The 14,616-nt window shown below is 41.9% G+C and overlaps 2 protein-coding genes across 3 annotated transcripts in view; one reads left to right on the top strand and one right to left on the bottom strand.

Annotated features, from left to right (window-relative positions):
- The window catches only part of pdcd6 (programmed cell death 6), a 33,475-nt gene extending 26,769 nt beyond the window's left edge, over positions 1–6,706 (top strand). The window contains exons 4-6 of the mRNA XM_033016742.1: positions 638–796; positions 3,538–3,647; positions 5,974–6,706. Of these exons, the coding sequence (XP_032872633.1) occupies positions 638–796; positions 3,538–3,647; positions 5,974–6,072 (368 nt within the window). The 3' untranslated portion in view covers positions 6,073–6,706. The remainder of the gene's footprint in view (positions 1–637; positions 797–3,537; positions 3,648–5,973) is intronic.
- Positions 6,707–11,012: 4,306 nt separating this feature from the next.
- anks6 (ankyrin repeat and sterile alpha motif domain containing 6) overlaps positions 11,013–14,616 on the bottom strand; it is a 55,617-nt gene continuing 52,013 nt past the window's right edge. The window contains exons 12-14 of one of the 2 annotated variants that reach the window (XM_033016717.1): positions 13,911–14,027; positions 12,794–12,890; positions 11,013–11,865 (exon numbers count right to left, since the gene is read on the bottom strand). In XM_033016717.1, coding sequence (XP_032872608.1) covers positions 11,816–11,865; positions 12,794–12,890; positions 13,911–14,027 — 264 coding nt within the window. In that variant the 3' untranslated portion in view covers positions 11,013–11,815. The remainder of the gene's footprint in view (positions 11,866–12,793; positions 12,891–13,910; positions 14,028–14,616) is intronic. The other variant, XM_033016714.1, reaches the window with a different exon arrangement.

Here is a 14,616-nt window from a genome sequence, read left to right as displayed (position 1 = left end):
CTCACCAATGCTCTCTTTCTTCTTAATGATGTTCCAAACAGTTGATTTTGGTGAGCGTAACGGTTTGGCTGATGCCCCTAACAGTTTTATTGTTGTTTCTCAGACTCATAATGGCTTCTTTGACTTTCATTGACACAACTTTGGTCCTCATGTTGATAAACAGCAATAAAAGTTTCCAAAGATGATGGAAAGACTAGACGCTGAGAGCTCTCTTATACTTGCATTAAGGAGGCAATTAAACACACCTGTGAAACCATGTGTCCCAAACATGGTGCCCTGAAATAGGGTGGGTGGGTGGGAGGGTCGACGATTATACATAAACAAAGCTGTAATTTCTTCATGGTGTATTAAAATACCCTTTAATAAAATCTGACAATGTGCACTTTAACTACGTGATTTTTTTCTGTTACAAATCTCAAATTGTGGAGTAGAGGCAAATAAGTAAATGATGGGTCTTTGTCCCAAACATTATAGAGGGCACTGAATGTGTAGGAAAGAACTGCAGATTCTGGTTTAAATCAAAGGTAGACACAAAATACTGGAGTAAGTCAGCGGGGCAGGCCTTTTCCATATGTTCTTGTGGCTCCAAATTTAATGTTATTACAAAATGACCACATCTACTTTTTATTGTAAACAGGAATGTTTGACCGAAGTAATAGAGGAGGAGTGGATTTCAATGAATTTATGGGTCTTTGGAAGTACATCAATGACTGGCAAAATATTTTTCGAACATACGACAGAGATAAGTCCAATTTCATTGATAAGAATGAATTGAAGCATGCTTTATCAAATTTTGGTAAGTAATCTACTTAACTTGAACTTGAACAGCAACATGCCTTTTGTAATTGCAGAACATATGAGTTAATTAAAACATCCAGCCTTGTGATCTTGAAATGATTTGCAAAGTTGTCAGTCAATGAAGTTTTAAATTACACTGAACTGAGAAATTGAACTGATTGTGCATTTTTATATAAAAACCTATGGGCTTGATTTTTTTCTGACGTATAATATTGATATTTTTCTGCTATATAATCGTTCCAGGTATGCCATATTGTATGAATAGTTGTGTACATGCATGCAGTTCGAACTTGATAGATGTCAATGATAGTGATCAATTCATGTTTTTCAAAATGGCACTGAGGTGGAGGTCGCAGCTTCAGAGGTGGAGGAGGAAGATGAACATGGATATTTAAGAGCTGGCCAGCAGCATCCAAAAGTATTCTTTATATCTTCTACCAGTTCATGCCTTTGCTGTTATGGGCTATACCAAACCGAGGAATATTTAAAATCTAGTATAGATTTTTGTATTGCAATCACGTCTGTATAATTAATTCGGATATATTTGAGGGTCCAGTTTATATGTATTGAGGTATTAAAACATTCTATTGAGCTAACTAGAGCCAGGACTGATAGCCTTTTAATACTATACTGCAAATTTTGTTGGCCAAGTTGGAGAAATGGAACATTTCCACGTAAAAAAAATGTTGTAATTAATTTGTCCTTTCTACATCTAGATGGAAGGGGCTGGAATTTCTGCTGTCTTAGCAGCATGTGTTGGATGCTTGCCCTCCCTGAACTGCCCAAATCAAAAAGGCTAGCTGTACTCTGGAATAGCTTTGACATCTATTGAGATACTTTCATATATGCAGACACGCAAAAAAAAATTTGGTTGTCTGAGATGAAAGTTAAATTTCTGCTCCATTTTACGTGGCAGTTCCATACATCATATTTATTGTAGTTATTGTTATAAGTTGACCGAAACTACATTGAGCTTGTTTTTTCTACAATTTCAGCGTTACACTGGAAATCTCTCTGTCCAGCACCTTACCTGATGGTTTTGATCTAATTCACATAAGTCAATGAGCAATCTCAAGTCAAGAGAGTTTATTGTCATGTGTCCCAGATAGGACAATGAAATTCTTGCTTGCTGCAGCACAACAGAGTATTGTAAGCATAAATACAGCATAGTTCGAGAGGGTCCTCTTTGACATACAAACTCTCCGTGATCTTCTCAGGAAGTAGAGGCGCTGATGTGCTTTCTTTATGATTGCATCAGTGTTCTGGGACCAGGAAAGATCTTTGGAAATATGCATGCCCAGGAATTTGAAGTTCTTGACCTGTTCCACCCTTTCATTCATACCCCTTCCAAAGTCCACAATCAGTTCATTGGTTTTGCTGGTGTTGAGAGCCAGGTTATTGTGCTGGCATCATTTGGTCAATCTCACTCTGACTCGTCGCCATTAGTGTTTCGTCCCACAACAGTGGTGTCGTCGGTGAACTTGATGATGGAGTTCGCACTATGTCCAGCTACACAGTCATTAGTATAGAGTGAGTACAGCAGGGGGCTGAGCACGCAGCCTTGAGGTGCTCCCGTGCTGATTGTTATCGAGGATGACACATTTCCACCAATACGGACAGTTTGTGGTCTGTTAATGAGGAAGTCGAGGATCCAATTGCAGAGGGATGCGCAGAGACCAAGATCTGAGAGCTTGGAGGGGGTGATAGTATTAAATGCCGAGCTGTAGTCAATGAATAACAGCCTGACATATGAGTTTTTGTTGTCCAGAGCGGAGTGGAGAGCCAGTGAGATCGCATCCACTGTTGATCTGTTGTGGCGGTGAGCGAACTGCAGTGGGTCCAGGTTTTTGTCGAGGTAGGAGTTGATATGCACCATAATCAACCTCTCAAAGCACTTCATCACCACAGATGTTAGTGCCACTGGTCGATAGTCATTGAGGCACGTCACCTTGCTCTTCTTGGGCACCGGTATAATTGATGCCCTTTTAAAGCAGGTGGGAACCTCAGACCTCAGAAGTGAGAGGTTGAAAATGTCCGTAAAAACTCCAGCCAGTTGGTCCACACAGGTTTTTAGAACACGACCTGGTATACCATCAGGTCCAGGTGCTTTCCGAGGGTTCACCCCCCTGAAGGATCTTCTGACGTTGGTCTCTGTGACTGACTGAAATACCATAATGGTGAATGGGGGCTCGGGAAGGCACATCTATAGTTGGTGCTTTGAGTTAATCGTATTTTCTTTCCAAATATGTTGCTTTTAACTCACTAACTTTTTCTTTTTAACGCAACACAAGGTAAAATGGCTCTAATATTTATGTGATTGCAAAACTGAAGTATAGTTGGCATAAAGTCTAATTTCTTGCTTTGGTTTGTGTGCATTCACAAGTATTAGTCAGTTCTACCGGGGTAGAAATGCAAACAAATTTCAGAGATGGAGATGTCTAAACTCAAATCAGTTACATATTCTTACAAAACACTGAGGATAAATTTCTGTTGTATTCCCTTCAAAAATGTAAGTTAAAGATTCTTATCAACAATCCTTTGAACAGTATGATATATTGATAGACCCAAGGTATTCATTGTGAGTTTAAGCTCTTCAGTCTCTCCTTCATATGGTGAGTTTCGCGACTTGAGATTTTTTTAATTTCTTCATTTTGCATCAATGTAAACCTCAACTTCTTTGATACTTTGCATGAAATCTTTTTTAAGGTGTCACAATCACCAACACACTTTTTTTTTTAGGGTACCGTCTGTCAGATCAATTCTACAACGTTATTCTTACTAAGTTTGATCGACAAGGAAGAGGGCAGATAGCCTTCGATGATTTTATTCAGTGCTGCATTGTCTTACAGGTAAGTTAGAGATCTTTTACTAATTTCCCATGTTGCAAGCCTAAATTCTTTCTTCTTCTTCTTGTTGTTCTGTCGTGTGTCTTTTAGACCTGCAGCTCGGTTGAGGCGAGCCAGGCCAACGTGTCATCGTCCAGGTCAATCAGACCTCGTTCACCATTGGGTGGCCGGTGTTTGGGGCAACTGGTGACTATGTGCTCCACTGTCTGTGTTGGGTCCCCACACTCGCAGGAGGGGCTGTCCACGAGGCTCCACCTCTTCATCGCTACTCCATAGCGTTCGATGCCTGTCCTCAGGTGGTTGAGGGTTGTCCACTGCTTTCGGGGCAGGTCCTGGCCAGGGACGTCCATGGGGTCATCGATGTAATGGTGTAGCCAAGATGGTTCTGCTGACTTCCACTGGTCTCTCCATCTTGTCTTGACCCAGGCGGCCTTGGAAGCGTCAGCCGGTGTTGTGCAGAGCAGCTCTTGGGCTTGCGTGGCAAAGGGGCGCCGTGACTTGAGGCGCACACGTCGTGGTGTCTCTGTGACGATCTGATGGAGGAGGTGGGATTCACTGGTCTGTGCCTTTCGAGAGAGGGCCAGCGTGGCTGCTTCTCATCTGATGTTGGCCGGGGCGATGCCAGCGAGGACGGGCAGTTGGTTTACTGGGGTGGCTCGTAAGCATCCGGAGACAGTCCGCTGTTGAGGGCAGCATCCAGCTTCTTGGCGTGAGGGCTACGGCATCAGACCGGGGCGCAGTACTCGGCGGCTGAGAACACCAGGGCCACTGTGGACATGCGCAGTGTCTTCGTCGTGGCTCCCCATGTGATGCCGGCTAGGCGGCGTATCAGTGCAGAACGGGCGCTTGTCTTTGCCTTGGCACCTTCCAGGTGTTGTTTGAATGACAACGTTCTGTCGAGCTTCACACCGAGGTACGTGGGGACGGGCTGGGACCATAACCGGGCGTTATCCACCATGACGTTCATCTCGCGGGTCGCTTCCCTGTTGTTGAGGTGGAACATTGAAGATGTTGTCTTACGCATGCTGAGCTTGAGGCGCCAGTTCATCAGGTATGAAGACAGGATGTTCATGTCTTCAGAGAGGCCCTCTTCTGCTGCTTCCCAGGATGGCTTATTGAGTAGGATGGCCAGGTCATCAGCATAGCCATACTTCTTTGACTGGGTTGCAGGCAGGTCATGGATGTAGATGCTGAACAGCATTGGTGCCAGCACTGAGCCCTGTGGGACGCCATTCTTGCGTTTCCTCACCCTGCTGCATTGCCTGTTGCTGGTGTGTAGCCTGAAGCTGCGGTTGCTCAGCATTTCCATGATGAAGCTCGCCATGTGCTTGTCTGGGATAGTTTCTAGAGGCTTCATGGGTAGTCCACGCAGCCAGACAGTATCATATGCAGCTGTGAGGTCCAAGAAGACAGCGCCTGCCTTCTCCCCTGCCTGGAAGTTGTCCTCTGTCTTGGCACATGAGGGTCACCTGGTCCGCCGTTTTCCTGCTGCTTTGGAAGCCAGCCTGTTCTTTAGGCAGCTGTGGGGTCGATCACTGGATTGAGACGTGTGTGGAGGACATGTTCCAGGAGCTTGTATGGAATACACAGCAGTGAGATGGGTCGGTATTCCTTGGGGTCATCGCTAGGCTTGTTTGGCTTCGACAGAGCGATCACCTTGGCACGACGCCAGATCTTTGGCTGCTTCAGGCAGCGGAAACACGTGGAGAGGAAAGAGCACAGCCAGTCAGTTGCCTTCTTGCCTTGGTGTTTTATGGATGCCGCCGGTGCCCGGTGCCTTACCGGTTTTCAGCGATCGGATGGCCTGCTCGATTTCTTGTGTTGTGAAATCGTGGGATAGGTTGGAGTCACAGCTCGGGGCCCTGTGCAGCCCGTGGACTCTCGCTAATGTTGTTCTGGAGAAGTCCTTGTCTGCGTGGATTGAAGCCATTGAACACGTGCTCAGGGCGTGCTGCACGCTCCGCTGGGCTCCTGGAAGTTCTACAACATAGCGGCAGCAGTCGTTTTCACAGTGCGGGCGCGGGGAAGTGCGGTGGAAAAGCAGGCGTGGCGGCCGTCACAGGGGACGACCTCATCTCCGTCTCCCCCGCCCGATCGTCTGTCACACTGGTGGGTAGGCTTCCCTCGCGGAAGCCATGATTGGCCGGCCCTCCGCTGCTTTTGAGTCCTCAGATTGCTCCGGGCCTCGCTCGGGTCCGGTGCCTGGTGGGGACACCGCAACCAACCCCCCCTCACCCCCACAGTGGCATGAAAGGATTTTAACAACGGATGTCAAATATTTGATTTGAATATTGATCTTTTGCTAAAGTTTTGTTTTTCTGTTCTCCAGAGACTGACCGATGTATTCAAACGATTTGATACCGACCAAGATGGCTGGATACAAGTTTCATACGAGCAGTATCTCACAATGATATTAAGTGTAGTATAAATTCTTGCTACTTTTTAATCCTTCCCCTTTATAATGTCTGGTCAACTATTAAAGCAAACTAATAGACAAATTATCATACACAATTTAAACCTGGTTGATAAACACGCAAGTTTTAAAACATGCATATCTACATAACACCAAATTGCACTTTGTAAAATGGATATAAATTGATTACTGTTTATGATTTTAATGTCATTAGCATGCATCTGTGCCATACAGTCTTATATTACGAGAGAATAATGTTTTGTTAACAGGCCTCCTGTAAGCATAAAATAGCTTTATTAAACATTGTGCATGGTGCCTTATTTCTCAGGTACAGTGATGCAAAATTCGATAAATCTCTCGGATTAAAACTAACATTTGTGGTGCAAACCAACCTTGGCAGGTTTGTCTTGATTAATTTTAACTGCTTAATAGTGATTTTATAATCATTGTTCTTGAACATGTTATTTTATTAAATGAAAATCAATTTAATCATGTAACAAATGTAAGCCAATAAGCTATACTTAGAACAAATTCCATTAAGTGCTGTGTATGTTATGTATAAACAGGTAGAATGTGCCAGATATTCATATTGTAACAATGTATGCCTATTGTAATTCAAATTTGGAAATAAATCAAACTTTTCAGTACACCTTGAATGCATTTTTGTTGAAGTGACTGCACTTTTACTTATGGATTAATATTTGTTAAAAAAAGCTCCCACGGTACCATGGCCTACTCAGGCCTAGAAAGGATTGTCAGGGATAATCACCATGGTTTTGTATGTGGGAGAGACGGTCTCACCAATCTGAGTTTTTTGAGGTTGTAACAAAAGGTTGAGTGCAGAGCTGTCGATGTATATGTGGATTTCGGCAACGCATTAACATGGTAGGCTGCTCTGGAAGGTCAGATCACATGAGATCCAAGTAGAGCTAGCTGACTGGATAGAAAATCGATGGAAGGAAGCAGTAGGTGATGGTTATTCGGTGCAGAGGCCTGTGACGAGTGGTTTGCCTCGGTTTAGTGCTGGGGCCCTTTGCTGTTTGTCACCTACAGTGGCTCGCAAAAGTATTCATACCCTTTGAACTTTTCCACATTTTGTCACGTTACAACCACAAACGTAAATGTATTTTATTGGGATTTTATGTGATAGACCAACACAAAGTGGCGCATAATTGTGAAGTGGAAGGAAAATGATACATGGTTTTCAAATCTTTTTACAAATAAAAATCTGAAAAGTGTGGCGTGCAAAAGTATTCAGCCCCCTTTACTCTGATACCCCTAAATAAAATCCAGTGCAAGCAATTTCAGAAGTCACCTAATTAGTAAATAGAGTCCACTTGTGTGTAATCTAATGTCAGTATAAATACAGCTGATCTGTGAAGGCCTCAGAGGTTTGTTAGAGAACATTAGAGAGAACATTAGAGAACACACAGAGAGTGGTGAATCTCTGGAACTCCCTGCCACAGAGGGTAGTCGAGGCCAGTTCATTGGCTATATTTAAGAGGGAGTTAGATGTGGCCCTTGTGGCTAAGGGGATCAGAGGGTATGGAGAGAAGGCAGGTACGGGATACTGAGTTGGATGATCAGCCATGATCATATTGAATGGCGGTGCAGGCTCGAAGGGCCGAATGGCCTACTCCTGCACCTAATTTCTATGTTTCTATGTTTCTATTAGTGAACAAACAGCATCATGAAACCCAAGGAACACACCAGACAGGTCAGGGATAAAGTTGTGGAGAAGTTTAAAGCAGGGTTAGGTTATAAAAAAATATCCCAAGCTTTGAACATCTCACGGAGCACTGTTCAATCCATCATCCGAAAATGGAAAGAGTATGGCACAACTGCAAACCTACCAAGACATGGCCGTCCACCTAAACTGACAGGCCGGACAAGGAGAGCATTGATCAGAGAAGCAGCCAAGAGGCCCATGGTAACTGTGGAGGAGCTGCAGTGATCCACAGCTCAGGTGGGAGAATCTGTCCACAGGCCAACTATTAGTCGTGCACTCCACAAATCAGGCCTTTATGGAAGAGTGGCAAGAAGAAAGTCATTGTTGAAAAAAGGCCATAAGTCCCGTTTGCAGTTTGCCACAAGCCATGTGGGGGACACAGCAAACATGTGGAGGAAGGTGCTCTGGTCAGATGAGACGAAAATTGAAGTTTTTGGCCTAAATGCAAAACGCTATGTGTGGCGGAAAACTAACACTGCACATCACCCTGAACACACCATCCCCACTGTGAAACATGGTGGTTGGTGGCAGCATCATGCTGTGGGAATGCTTTTCTTCAGCAGGGACAGGGAAGCTGGTCAGAGTTGATGGGAAGATGGATGGAGCCAAATACAGGGCAATCTTGGAAGAAAACCTGTTAGAGTCTGCAAAAGACTTGAGACTGAGGTTCACCTTCCAGCAGGACAACGACCCTAAACATACAGCCAGAGCTACAATGGAATGGTTTAGATCAAAGCATATTCATGCGTTAGAATGGCCCAGTCAAAGTCAGGACTTAAATCCAATTGAGAATCTCTGGCAAGACGAAAATTGCTGTTCACAGACGCTCTCCATCCAATCTGACTGAGCTTGAGCTATTTTGCAAAGAAGAATGGGCAAACATTTCAGTGCAAAGCTGGTAGAGACATACCCCAAAAGACTTGCAGCTGTAATTGCTGCGAAAGGTGGTTCTACAAAGTACAAAATGTGGAAAAGTTCAAGGGGTATGAATACTTTTGCAAGCCACTGTATATCAATGATTTGGGTGAGATTGTACAAGGCACAATTAGTAAGTTTGCAGACGACACTAAAGTGGGTTATATTGTGTACTAGACTAAGTGGAACCCGTTAAGTCCCATGTACATACGGGAGGGCTGGTCCCCCAACGCAATATTCCACCTATCCACCAATTCAAATATCGGTGGCTAGTTGGGGAGGGGGGCTTTCTGGAGCGCTAGTATGGATTTTGTGGGCTGAAGGGATTGGTTTCCAAAGGGCTAGTATGAACATTGTGGGCCAAATGGATTCTTGGGGTGGCAGCAGAGTCACGGCTGGTGGGCTGGCAGTTGACTCACAGCTATTCCTTGAAATTCCATTTCAAGCACCACCAAATTCAAATGCAGTTTCCTACTATTTCAAGCAAGGTGCAAGGCCACCAAATTCAAGTGCGGTTTCTTACCACTTCAAGCAGGGTGCAAGGCCACCAAATTCAAGTGCAGTTTCCTGCCACATCAAGCAGGGTGCAAGGCCACGAAATTCAAGTGCAGTTTCATACCATTTCAAGCAGGGTGCAAGGCCACCAAATTCAAATGCAGTTTCATACCATTTCATGCAGGGTGCCAGGCCACCAAATTCAAATGCAGTTTCATACCATTCAAGCAGGGTGAAACCACCATCAAACCACACAAAACACCACATTCACAGTTCAGTAGACTTTCAGTATGTTCAGTTGATTCACAGCTCAGACAGAGTCGTGACCTCGCCCTCCCCCATCTTGCAGAGACTGACCCACACTTCCGAGTTTTATAATCCTTCCCCCTCTCCTACCGGAAGGGGCGTGGCCTTCATGGCATGATTGAAAGGAGAGAGATTCTCAACATTTTTTAAACACTAATTACACTTATTTTTCATTGATGGGAAGAATCCTCTGCACCTGATGAGCGGAGGGGGACTCCGCTCCGTAAGATGGCCAAAAATCACAGCCATAAGTGGTAGAGTTTTATCTAAAATCAATATACAGTGCAAACAGGAAGTTGTCAAATTTTGACTTAATCATTTGCCATTTCAAACCAACCACCATCAACCATTTGCTGTGCTTGTTTTCAAACCAACCACCACCAACCGTTTGCTGTGCTTTATTTCAAACCAACCACATTTTCAAACCACATTAAGGGCACTCAAGGTCAGTAAAACCACACTCACAGTTTAGTAGACATGTGTTCAGTGTTATTCACAGCTCAGACAGAGGCGTGACCCTCTCGCTCCCACATCTTGCAGAGACTGACTGAGGCACTCAACACTTCTGGGTTTTATAGTCCCTCTGGAAGGGGTGTGAGCTTCAGGAGAGAGAATCTCAACATTTTTTAAACACTAATAACTCTTTTATTTTTCAGTATAGTTCTTCCAGCAGTTCTGGATTCCAGCACTCGTAGACTGTCTTCTCGCTGATGTTCTTCCTCACCCAGGCATCTTTTACTACGTAGTGCATTGGAATGGCATGTAACATTTGAAAAAGCTGCTTGCTTTAAAAATGTAAACCAAGTGAGAATTCCTATCATCTAAAAATGGTCAGATGGAATATTTAGTCAAGATAGAAGATAATTGAATCTCCAGTCTATTTGCCTGGAGATAGTGACATTTTTTGTCAGGAACAGAAACCTAGATACTTTCCAAAACAAAATTAAGTTTACACCTCTCTATGGGAAGCATGCCACCTTCAGGGTTACCTGCAGCCATAGAAAAATAATTTAATGTAATAACTTAAATGTTAAAGATCAATTTTGCTGATAGTGGCAGATTGCTCTTAACCTGATTAGGTAAATTCAGGGGTGCATCTGTGTGTACACAATTAGTCCCTTTTTTATAGTTCCTCAAAATATGCTCTGATGCAACTGTACAACTGATGCTGGACAACTGATCCAGAACCAGTGGCCACAGTTTAAGAATAAGGGGTAAGCCACGGAGACGAGGAAACACTTTTTCTCACATAGAGTTGTGAGTCTGTGGAATTCTCTGTCTCAGATGGTGGTGGAGGCAGGTTCTGTGTATGCTTTCAAGAGAGAGCTGGATAGGGCTCTTAAAGATAGTGGAGTCAGGGTATATGGGGAAAAGGCAGGAACAGGGTACATTGAATGGCGCTGCTGGCTGAAGGGGCCGAATGGCCTACTCCTGCACCTATTGTCTATTGCCAATTGTATTCTTGCTATTAGTAGAAATGGATTTGTTAGACATCTGAAAAGAACAAGACTTAAAGAAAGAATTCATTTAATTTTATTTGTAATAGCTTTAAATTTTACAAAATAAAGAGTGATGCTTGCTCTACATTAATTCTGCAGTTGGCTTGTCATGGATGAGCTTGTATAATAAAGGAAATGAGAAATTAATTGGCATAATCCAACCAGCTGCCTTTTAGTTTCCTGTTTTTCTGCATTACTGCAAAGGAGAAACTCCTGAAAATGGTTACAAATTCAGATTTCCTACAGGGACAATTGTACCCAGCAGCTCTCAGGATACTGGTTGCTACCAGCTATCCAGGAAAAAAATACTGGCACTGGCTGAAGCAGAAGATAGTCTTCACCCTATCCCTGGTCTCCAAGCCAGATTCTAAATTCTTTGTTGCTGAAGAATATAAAATGATACTCGGTTTCTTGCCTTTATTGTCGTAAATCTTGGAGCAAGTATAGATAAATCATGAGCATAAATATACAACTTCATCTGAGTCATTATCACTCAGCAGCTATTTATGCCACTTGATACTGATTGCACTGTAAAATATTGTATGCAAATTTTGAAAGGCATCTTCGGTGCTTGGGTTTATTAAAAAAATGAATCATTAAAATGCGTCAGGATTTCATCTATTGCACAAATGACAAATCTCGATTCTGTTGGGCATTCGATGATTCCTCATGATACTGGCACAATTTCTGTTTGAGACCCTTGAATCACCTGCAATGGCAGAAGTTATGATTGAGGATGCATACAAAAAACACTAATCTTGAAGGTTAGGTTATGGAGGATTTGTTGAAAGTGAATCGCCTGCCCAATTCAAGGTCATCTCTTATCCACTGTTGTCGTTGGTCTACCAATCCAGGCAATGGGAGCTGTTGAAATTAAAAAGGCAAATTTCATTTTGCATAGGTAATAGGGTATCACAAAACAAATAATTACAGTAGAAATGGGAAACTTCTCCAAAAAAGGCTTGGCTACTGAAAACCAAGTCCACCATTTAGTATTTAACACCCATCTGAAGATCTTACAAGCTGGCTGCGTAGCGTTTTTTTATCATTGAACACAAAGTATAATACGAAGGTGATCCCAAAGGTACAATATAAAATAAAGATCATGCTGGTCAAACAACATCTGTGGAAAGGGAAATTTAATGTTTCAGATCTGAATATTTGCATCTGTACATGTTTACAACTAATAGAGCTTTAACTTGAAAACTTTATAGCTATACTCGCATTTTAGACTTGCAAAATATTCTATGCACAAGATGTTTCTGTTCACATCATGTGGAGCTTTTCAACTGTTCAGCCCATCTGCAAAACTAGTTCTTCTAGTCATGTATTATGGAATACAAAAAACATTATTTAAACCAAATATAGTGCAATAATGAAATGTCTATGGAATTATAGTTTCAGTTATTAATGCTGCAATTTCAAATAGGAACTAGACTATTATGAAAATGGAGGCAATACATTTTAGTGTCTTCACAATCAATTAACTCAGCTTATTTGTCCTTCTTCCTATGACTAAAAGTTGAATTAAAACTAAAGTAGATTTTATTCCTGTCGTTTATAATTGGAGATCTTTATGTACATGTCAAATGTTATCTTATTGCAAAGGATGTCAGCTTCCAAGGCAATTGAGAATTAGCTGAAAATTGAATAACATCTTCATCAGAAAATTAGCAGGCTTATTAAAAAAGATTTATATTAAAGGTCTTAAAAATCCACATATCTGATATTTGTAGAAGCTACTTCTATGACCGAGTGTGATTTAGCCTCTATTCAAGAAAACAAAACTTACATTGCTGAAAATTAAGTTGACGAGAATTGCTGGCACTGCTCCCAAATGAAGAATGAAAGTTATGGATAGTTTCCTGTAGTATCTGCCTCTCACGTCCCTATATTTGAAAGAAATATTTATATTTATATTATCTGCATCAATATATCCATTACAACATTGATTACATGCAGGTAGCTAAGGGAGCAAATAATAGTATTTTATAGGCAGAGATTGATAAATTCTTGATTAGGAAGAGCATCAAAGATTACAGGGAGAAGACAGGAGGTTGTGAAGGAAAAATAAATCAGCCATGATTCAATGGCACAGTACACTAAATGGGCTGAATAACCCGATTTTGCTCTTATGATTTATGGTATAATTGCAGGTCTTATTCATTCTATATTTTATAGTGGCTCAGATGTTGAGGTGTGGAGAATGCAGTCAAAGGAGTTATTCCCCCTGCTCCACCAATTAAATACCTATTTTTTACCCAATCACAAAACTATTGTTAGTCCACATTTTAACACCATAAAGCTCGAGCTTGACCTTAGTCATTGACAGCAAACAAAAAGATTCAAATGAAATTATACTTTCAAATTCTGGATATTTTAAATGGAAACAAGTTCAGCAATTACATACATGTGGCTGCAAGTTTCCCCTTCTCAATCATTCCCTCAGGACCAAGGATAACTTGCTTCCAACTCTGGTTTGGTGGGTTCTGAGATAGCTAATGAAGACGATGTGAGAAATGTAGTCTCTTCTACAGATGTGGTAGGTGATAGCTTGTGGTCTTGGCGTACTAAACTACTACAAAATCTAGATGGCACTCTGAACCTAAAGCTGGTCTCGGTGCAGCCACTTGCTAAATGGGAGTTTGGTCAATTTTCAGCATTGGAAGGGCCTAGAACTCTGAGAGAAATTCATCAATGTCAGGGTACATCCTAAAAGGCTGGTTTCACAGATTTAAAAAGACAGTGAAAAGGCATTCATCATTCGTAGCTAGACAGCAGCATGAGAATTAAATTATTATAATATAGCATTACTTATATGCAAAAAATGTCAATTTGTCCAAATGTCAAAAATGTCTCTTGTCTCCCCCACTTGCTATAGTAAATAGTGAAGTTATTTCAATTGATACCTTTCCAGCATTTAACTCTGTGATTGCTGCCAAGATTTGTTGCCTTGAACCATCTGTCTTTACACCCAGCTCTTTCAAATCACCATCAGTTAACGTAAGAAATGCTTCCATATCCACCTAGAGAAATGAGACAGAGATCGTGCATTTAGGTAACATGATCATCTATATTCTTCTAATGAACATTTTCCACACATGGTTCTATTGAGAAATGGCACCATCTTTCCCACTGCCAAATGGACAACATTTTCATAAATTATGTTATTTTCATAAACATAATTTAGTCCAAAATTCACATCAGGGCCTCTGCTATAAAGCAGTAGTATAAAGACCTACTGAACCTTGAAACAAGTTCATTTTTGAATACAAACTATATTTTAATGGCAAATGCATTTACAGTTCATAACAAGTTTGCCATAAACATGGTTTGGGCAAAAGCTAAGAATGGTGGAGGAGGAGGAATGAAGGTTTTGGGAGGGAAAGGAAGATGTGATAGTCATTCAAATTAACTTGATGATTAAATTAATACAAGTTAAACAAATTATCTGAAAATCAAAGTAAACAGCAGGATATAGATCAGCTACTCTGAGAGAAATGGCAGTTTAATTAAAGTATGAGTTGTTGCACTTTGGGGGGTCAAATGCAAGGGGAATAACAATTAATGGAAAGTCCCTTAACAAGTACAGCAAGATCTTGGGGACCAAGTCCA

Source organism: Amblyraja radiata, chromosome 2 (assembly GCF_010909765.2).
Source record: "Amblyraja radiata isolate CabotCenter1 chromosome 2, sAmbRad1.1.pri, whole genome shotgun sequence".
Classification (NCBI taxonomy): Eukaryota; Metazoa; Chordata; class Chondrichthyes; order Rajiformes; family Rajidae; genus Amblyraja; species Amblyraja radiata.
Note: the sequence above shows the minus strand (reverse complement) of the source record. Positions and strands in the feature narration are given on the sequence as shown.